Source organism: Homalodisca vitripennis, unplaced genomic scaffold (genome assembly GCF_021130785.1).
Source record: "Homalodisca vitripennis isolate AUS2020 unplaced genomic scaffold, UT_GWSS_2.1 ScUCBcl_14673;HRSCAF=25575, whole genome shotgun sequence".
NCBI lineage: Eukaryota > Metazoa > Arthropoda > Insecta > Hemiptera > Cicadellidae > Homalodisca > Homalodisca vitripennis.
Window position 1 is genome coordinate 1 of NW_025790780.1, and position 8,442 is coordinate 8,442.

An 8,442-nucleotide genomic window follows, 5' to 3' on the forward strand; every position below is an offset into this window, starting at 1 on the left:
CTCCCCCAATTTTCACGAAAAAAACATAAGTTATCTGCTATATACCGTTGCGGCGGACACACAGTTATATGCTTGATTCCGTGCGGGATCCCGTGCGGCGGACCCACTGGGCCGGCAAACGTAACGTTACGGGCGTTACACTTTTTCATGAGTGACTCCGTGCCGCAACCTAATTTCACGTCGTTGTCACGTCAAAAAAATTAAACCTCTATCACAGAAAGTGCCAGATATTATTTATCTAGCTATAAAAAGGTCTAGTTAACAGCCCTCCTATACATTACTGATTTTGAATTTAACAACAATCTGAATTTTAACCCCAAAATATCTCTATTTAGACATTTTGTTGGTCACTAATTTATCAGGGTTTTGGATTACCAAACTTGTTCTTTATTCACTTTGCTGTAGTTTTAAGAATGTTGGTAAATACAGAAAGACAATTAAGGTCAACTTGTGAAGTTGAAAATTGAAGTTGAAAACAGCAGTCAGATAACTAGTTATCAGTTCAATCCATGAATTTGTTCTGATTGGTGTAAATTAAATATAGGCTTGCTTATCAAACTAACGCAGTATAAGCAGCAATAATCATGAAGAGTCACCTAATTGTTATCTTTGTGTGCCCAAAGGATATACTGAACTGAGAAACAGTGGAGCATAACTTCTTTAGGTGTTTCAAGTTCGACTAACACCCAAAAGGGGGGGGTTGTTTTTTTTGTTATTATGTCATCATATCTGTTATTGTCAACACAATAGAACACTCCATATAGATTGTGTAATTATTAATAGTGGAAAAAATTGTATGGTAACCATTTTGTATAGATTGTTTGTTCTGTTTGAACAACTACTGCCAATTGTTAAAGAGTAATTTTAATGTGCTATTTATCATAACTCACTTAAACCTACCTTATATGTGACATAATCTACAAACAATAACATTTTCTACTGTATTAAAAGTTTTAAAAAAACTGTGGAGAGACCATATTTGAAGACATGGTTTCTCTTAGATAAATCACTCAAATATTCCAAATTAATTCCCAATAGTTTCCTCATGAATTACATTAACTCAAAATAGTCTTTTCTTGAACAAAAACCAATGAATTCTACATAATTGAATCCATATATAGGGAAAGGTAATTCTGAGATACTTGTGATCGAAAGGAAATTCCAACAAAAACCAAATATTAGGTCATTAAAAAATATTAAAACTTGCCCAGGCAGAGAATATTGTAACCTTCAAGTTTGATTAAAAAATCCCTGAAAACCCCCCCCCCCCACTAATTTGTTTCTTTAAATGTGTGAAGTTACATTATGTTCGCACTAGTTTTTCTTTTTGGTACTCAAAAATCTCCACTTTCGCATTTGAACAAACTTAACACAAATGGAGTTAAAAAGAATATAGGTCAATGGTAAATACTAGTGCCCTCACAGCAAAAAGAAATACTTTATTTCGCGTATTGGCAGACCTGTAGTACTTCTGGTGAAGACAGTTATTGCAGAACATTGCCTTTCTTACGTGAATGGTAGGTCCTTACATTCTTATGTGTAACGGTCGTAGGCAATTGCATTCTTATGTGAATGGATACCTAGGACATTACAATTCTTACGTGATAATAGGTAGGGGACATTACATTCTTACGTGAACGGTATGGCATTGCATTCTTACGTGAACGATGTAGGCACATTACATTTCTTAGTGTGAATGGTAAGGGCATTGCATTCATTACGTGAATGGCCTAGGACATTACATTCTTATGTGAACGGTAGGGCAATTTGCAATTTCTTAACCGTGAATCGGTATGACAAAGCAGACAATTGCATTCCTTATGTGAATGGGTATGACATTGCATTCTACAGTGAATGGTAGGACATGAGCATTCTTATGTGAACGGTAGGGCATTGCATTCCTTACGTGAATGGGTAGGACATTACATTTCTTAACGTGAATGGTAGGTCATTACATACTTAAGTGAACGGTAGGGCATTGCATACTTATCGTGAATGGTAGGTCATTTGCATTTCTTACGTGAATGGAAGGACATTACAATTCCTACTAGAAAGGTTTAGGACATTACATTCTTTATCGTGAACTGTAGGGCCATTGCAATTCTTACGTGAATGGGTAGGAGGACATTACATGGCTTATGTGAATGGTAGGTCATTGCATTCTATATGAATGGGAAGGACATTGTAAGACATTGCACTCATACGTGAATGGAAGAGATTGAAAAAAAACCCCCCCCCCCCCCCCAAAACCCCCCCCCCCCCCCCCCCCCCCCCCCCCCCCCCCCCCCCCCCCCCAACATTGCAGACAATGCATTCTTAAGTGAATGGTAGGACAATGCGAGACCTTGTTTTCTTAAGTGAATGGAGTAAGACATTGCAATTCTCTTATCTGAATGGGGATAGGACATAGCAGGCATTGCGTTTCTTAATGTGAATAGTAGAGAATGGTAGGGACATAGCCAGTACATTGCATTCTTACTCTTAATGGTAGTACATTGCCACATTGCAATTCTTATGGTTAATGGTAGAGAGATGAGATAGGCCATTGACAGACAATGCATTCTTATGTTGAATGGTAGAGAATGGTAGGTACCATTGCAGACCTTGCATTCTATAGTGAATGGTAGAATTGCAAGGGACATTGCATTCTTATCTGAATGGTCGAGAATGATAGGATAATGGCAGACATTGCATTCTTTACTGTGAAATGGTTTAGAAGAATGATATGACATTGCAGGCAGTGCGTTCTTTATATGAATGGTATAGATGGTAGGACATTGCAGACATTGCATTCTTCTCTGAATGGTAAGAGAATGGATAGGGAACATTGCCAGACATTGGCATCTTACGTGAATGGTAGTGGTAGACATGGTAGGCCATTGCATGTCTGAGCCATTTTTTTAACGTGAATGATAGTACATTGCAGGACATTGCATTCTTATGTGAATGGTGAGAGAAATGATAGGACATTGCAGACCTTAGTCATTCTTACGTGAATGGGTAGGACATTGCAGGCATTGCGTTCTTAAATGTGAATGGTTAGAGGTATGGATCGACATTGCAGACCTTGCAATCTGACGTTGAATGGTAGGACATTTGCAGGCATTGTCATTTCTTATCGGTGAATGGTAGAGAGAATGATAGGACATTTGCGTTCATTATTTGAATGGTAGTAGAGAGTGGTAGGACATTTGCAGACCTTGCCATTCTTATTGCATGAATGGTAGAACGTTGTTGCAGACATTGCATTCTTATCTGAAAGGGGTAGGACATTTGCAGTCCTTATGTGAATGGAATACATTGCAGACATTGCATTCTTATGTGAAATGGTAGGCCATTTTTGGCATTCTTATGATGTTAAATGGTAGGACAATGCATTCTAACGTGAATGGTAAGGAACATTGCAGGGACATTGCATTCTTATCTGAATGGTAAGACATTGCATTCTACATGAATGGTATACATTGGCAGACATTTCATACTTATTGAATGGTAGGTCATTGCATTCTTATTGTAAGGTAGGACATAGCATTCTTATCTGAATGGTTAGGACAAATGCATTCTTACTATGAGACATGGTTAGGCCTTGCAGACAATTGAATCTCTTACATGAGAATGGTCTAGGACATTGCAGACATTGCCATACTTATTACCCAAATGTGTAGGAAATTGCAGACATTGTAACAAAAAAAACATTCTTCCGTGACAGTGACAGGACATTTGGCATTCTCTATCTGAATTGGTAGGCACATTGCATTCTTTACGTGAATGGTAGGACATTGCAGACATTGCATTTTTTACGTGAATGGTAGGACATTGCAGACATTGCATTCTTATCTGAATGGTAGGACCATTGCATTCTTACGTGAATGGTAGGACATAGCATTCTTACACAAAAGGTAGGAAAATTGCAGACATTGCATTCGTTACATGAGATGTCATTGCAGACATTGCATTCTTATCTGAATGGTAGGGACATTGCATTCTTCACGTGGAATGGTAGGAACAGATGTGCAGACAATGTCATTTTTCATGTTATGGTAACACTCCACCATTTGGTTGTGTGTCCATGACCTTCCTGCACAATACTGTATCCCTGTTTTTGATTGTTCTTTTAATGTTGAACTCCTAGTCCCAGGTGAATTTGAAACTTCAAAATAGGGTCTACCTTATTGCATTGAATCTCTGCATTTTTAGGAAGGCTGGGAAAAAAGTAGCTCCAGCAAATATTTTAGTCAGTAATCATTGAATTATTGTATTACATGTTTAAAATCAAGTAAAAAGTAACATATTTAATAATAACTTAATTACACTAGCTACAATATTAAATTTATAGACACAAATAATAATAATAAATTCAGTTTTGAATTAAATGCGTGGAAGTTTATCAGGAAAAGTATATGATTAAATTTTTTGTGTACAGCTGAACGTAGAGCACAAAGAGCATGTGTGAAAGGCAGAGGAGGAAAGTCAGTTAACGTGTGTTGCCGTATTCTCCCATTAGTAATCATTACTACTAGTGTTATTTTTACTGTTCGTTATTGTTTATTTAGTGATTGATGAGTTTCATGTTTAGGTCTTTTAAAATAAAAACAGCAGACCTTTCATAGCGTGACAAATCTTTTCCTAATGGTGTTTTGAGTAAAAGAAGTACAGATTCTATGATACTTAATTCAAAAACTATTGCTAAAATATTCAAAAAGCTCACAACAAAAATTTAGCAAATTTGAAAGATAAATAAATAGTCCTTGAAAGATAAATAGGTAACCAATCATAGTAATTTTGGACAATGTTCATAATAATCATATTGATGTTGATTGTTTTATTATTATATTTAACTAGAGCTTTTAAACAATGCTTAGTACTACTGAGAGTATGTTTCTTTCTTTTGTATTTTAATTAAATTTCTCTCCCAGGTATTGTCATTATTGAAAATATATGTACAGATATCAGGAGTGATGTCTGAAAATTGACAAATATCCAACTGAGTTCAGAAATTTGCCATTAGATGGGATTTGGAGATGTCGAGATCGGAGCTTGAGAACCCTCTCTAACCTTGACCAGTATAGCTTCTGACGACAGGCAGATTCCAAGATCGACAGTGTCCCTTTTGTATGGCGGACGCGGAGGGCAAGAAGAATTCTCGCACTAACTTCCCTGGTAATCTCTCTCAGCCACATTACAAGAAGGTGATAAGGCGACGTAGCAGCTCTATGCTCAACGATGATGATTTCCAGTGCCCGATCTGCGAGCGGAGGCTTAGTCTGGAGAAAGAAATCTGGAGATCCATAATGGAGAAACTTCACCCCAATGGAGGTTAGTTTTGTACAGAAGTAGTTAGAATGTTCTCCTACAGTACAAGAAGTTTGTTTTTAAGTATGTACCATTTATATATAACTTCTAGTGTTGCAGCACTACGTGAAGTTTATTTATTGACAAGAAATACTGTCATGTATGTATTTCCTACCGCTAGAGGCATGAGAGCAGTTTGAAATTTTAAACGTTATATTTGTGATTTAATACGAATAAAACATTATGAGCTTATGTAATGTTAAGTAAATGGATAAGAGCTTTAAAAATGGCTAAAAGAATGTTCCATGATGACGGATGAAACGGAATGGGTTACTCTCATTGATCTTTAACGATTTTGATGCAGAAATGTGAACGATTTGAATGCAGAAAGTGAACGATTTGATGCAGAAAGTGAATCGATTTGATGCAGAATGTGAACGATTTGATGCAGAAAGTGAACGATTTGATGCAGAAGTGAACGATTATGATTGCAGAACGTGACGATAAAGTGAGAATGAACAGGCTATCACCATTCATCAGAGTTTCTCATTCCAAGAAATGGTCAATACGCCATTTATTTTAACGTTTAAACTGTAAAAAAATTGTTTTACCTGCATTGACAATGCTCGTCCAATTACAACAAAAAGCACTCAATAATCTCATCACAACATTTTGGCTGAGAACAATCCATCATATTAGCGTTTAGTGACTGTTGTGTGTATTTGCAACTGAAAATGCATACACGTTGGCTGTTGAAGGTCAGCCAACACCACAATGATGATCATATCGTCACAACAACAGTGTTGTGTGCATTTGTTGTTAAATCAGGTGAAAAATTAAATGACAAAGAACAGTATTCAGAAGGCTAAGGCGGTTTTTCATTTATAAGTTCTTTATATTGATGTCAATTATGCAAAAAAGGAGATAAAAGTGTGGGCTTCCATATTAAAATAAAATCTGTTACTAAAAGTCTACTTTTTCATACATTAAACAGTACTTACTTAAAAATATATTTGTACGTGATTAAGAATTCTTAAAATTTCAAATTTCGGTTATTTACAATGTTTGGTTTTTTGAGAATTCCAAAGGATTGTAGAAATAAAAGCAACAATGTACAAAGGGAATCTTGTTTATTAAAAAAAAGGAATTTGTGTGGAAATGAAGTCAAAAGGCTTACATAAGTGACAACCCCTATGTGTTAAAAATAAATAATTGTTGTCTTTATTTTCTAAATAAAATTTAGTTTACAAAATAAAGCAGCTGTTTTTAGTTTTATTTTATAGTAAATAAGTTCTTTTTAAGAAATGAACCTTATCTTTATAATGGATATATGTTTTATAAATACTAATTCTAACACATACAATTTCTTCTAAATGTATCCGAGTTTCAAAAAATATTTTAGTTTTATGGACTCCATTCATAGTTTTATTTTTATATTGATAAAACTTGGAACACAGCACTATTGTGAATATTGACGTTACCTATCAGAATAATTTTAAAAATTTAGAAATATTATCTAAATGTCTTTTGTCCATAACTGTGTTGCAGAAGCTCTCGGAGTACCAGAAAAAGGAAGAAGGCAGAACAAATTGTGATGAAGGAGCAGCCAACTTTCAAAAAGCCTCCCGCCTTCCACTCACATCCGATCGTCCCCACACGTGTCTGTTGACCTCGCCTCTCACTCTGCCCTCAGCCTAAGATGGGCACGTTAGTGTCCCCACATCGCAGCCCCGCCACCCCCACTCTCCTGACCACCAGCACCATGGTGAACTGCCTCCAGCCCCTTAGATCCGAGCCCTGCCGGTGGCGAGATGAAGAAACAGTTTCTTCTCTTGCTCACCCAAGCCCATGGAAGCCCCCGCCAGCCCCGCCCCTGCCCCCCCGGAGCAGCCCAAACCCCCCATCCGACGACCCCCCTCATCTTCTCCTCTCAACCTCTATCAGGTCTCATCAGAGAAGAGAGCGCCGTTGAAAGAAAAACTCAGGGAAACTTGTCGAAGCTGTCATGACTAAAAACCTAAATCCGGAAAAAATCATCATATGCCTACGACAGAACGTGATGTTAAGAGGGTTTTTTAACTAAAAAAGTCAGTGGTACGTAGAGTTCTGATAGGACAGGAAGAGCAAGTTTTTCCTTCTTCCAGAAGGTTAAGGTCATTGTCTCTTCTTCTAGGCAAAGAGGCATTAAATTGTACACCAAATGGGATTTTTTTGGCCACTGCGCATTTTTGATACTACCATAGAGATGCAAAAACGGTCAGTGACCTTAAAATATTTATGTTTGAATTTAATTCCTCTGTGTTTAGTAGAAGAGAAAATGTACTTTCCTATCTGGTAAAAGTTATTTCTGCTTGACCTAACCAATCAAACTCTGGTGATGTTAACGTATCGTACCAAAAATCAAGAATTGATAGCATATTATTTATTTTAAACACAGATATTTATTTTGTACTTAATTAAGATCTTCCCGTCTGTCCTAATAGTAGGTTGTCGTATTTATATTTTTCCTAATTTGTGGGCTAGATAACTCTATTGTATCAACATGTAAAGTTATCCATGTGAAATGTATTTTGTACAAAAGTGTTTAGCAAGATAAGAAACGACTTTATAAAACGGTGATATAAATTTTTAGAAAGCATTTAAGTTAACTGCGATATTTGTGTTGATTTTCTTCAAGGGATAGATCCTCATGTTTTCTGTGTTAGATGTTATATTTATTTAACCAAAGAAATATTTATTAATTTTATATTGTTAACAAAAGTACAAAGATAGTCTGAATGTAATGAAAAATGTGAATGTTCTTAGTTTAAAACTGTTTTATTTCGAACATTATTATGTAAATATCGAAGTCGTATTAGTATTAAATGTTACCATTAATTTTGTAGTGAGGAATAACTGCAGTATTACTCTTCAACATTTATTAACGATAGTTCACCACTGTATTTTTTTCAGTATGTTTTTGTTACGTTTGTTTGTAAACCAAAAATAAAATAATTTATTGTCTTCCCTTCCATTTTACTACCTACTTACCCTAATACACGCAGGACGCACTGATGAGAGGGGGGAGAGATGAATCTGCCCCCCCTCAAGGAGTATTTTATTTAAAAATCATTTGTTGTTAGTTGTCTATTTTCCCGAACTAAAAATGAA

The 8,442-nt window shown here is 36.0% G+C and overlaps 1 protein-coding gene across 1 annotated transcript; it reads left to right on the forward strand.

Annotated features, from left to right (window-relative positions):
* The first annotated feature begins 5,114 nt into the window (after positions 1-5,114).
* On the forward strand, positions 5,115-6,993 carry LOC124375188. The gene is made up of 2 exons (XM_046833297.1): positions 5,115-5,316; positions 6,842-6,993. Exons 1-2 carry the CDS (start codon positions 5,115-5,117, stop codon positions 6,988-6,990), a joined length of 351 nt encoding a protein of 116 aa, XP_046689253.1. The 3' UTR covers positions 6,991-6,993.
* Positions 6,994-8,442: the final 1,449 nt, after the last annotated feature.

Coding starts and splice junctions, on each gene's coding strand:
- LOC124375188 (XM_046833297.1), top strand. CDS start 5,115: ATGGCGGACGCGGAGGGCAAGAAGAATTCTCGCACTAACTTCCCTGGT. Junction 5,317..6,841: donor GAAACTTCACCCCAATGGAG/GTTAGTTTTGTA, acceptor CTGTGTTGCAGA/AGCTCTCGGAGTACCAGAAA.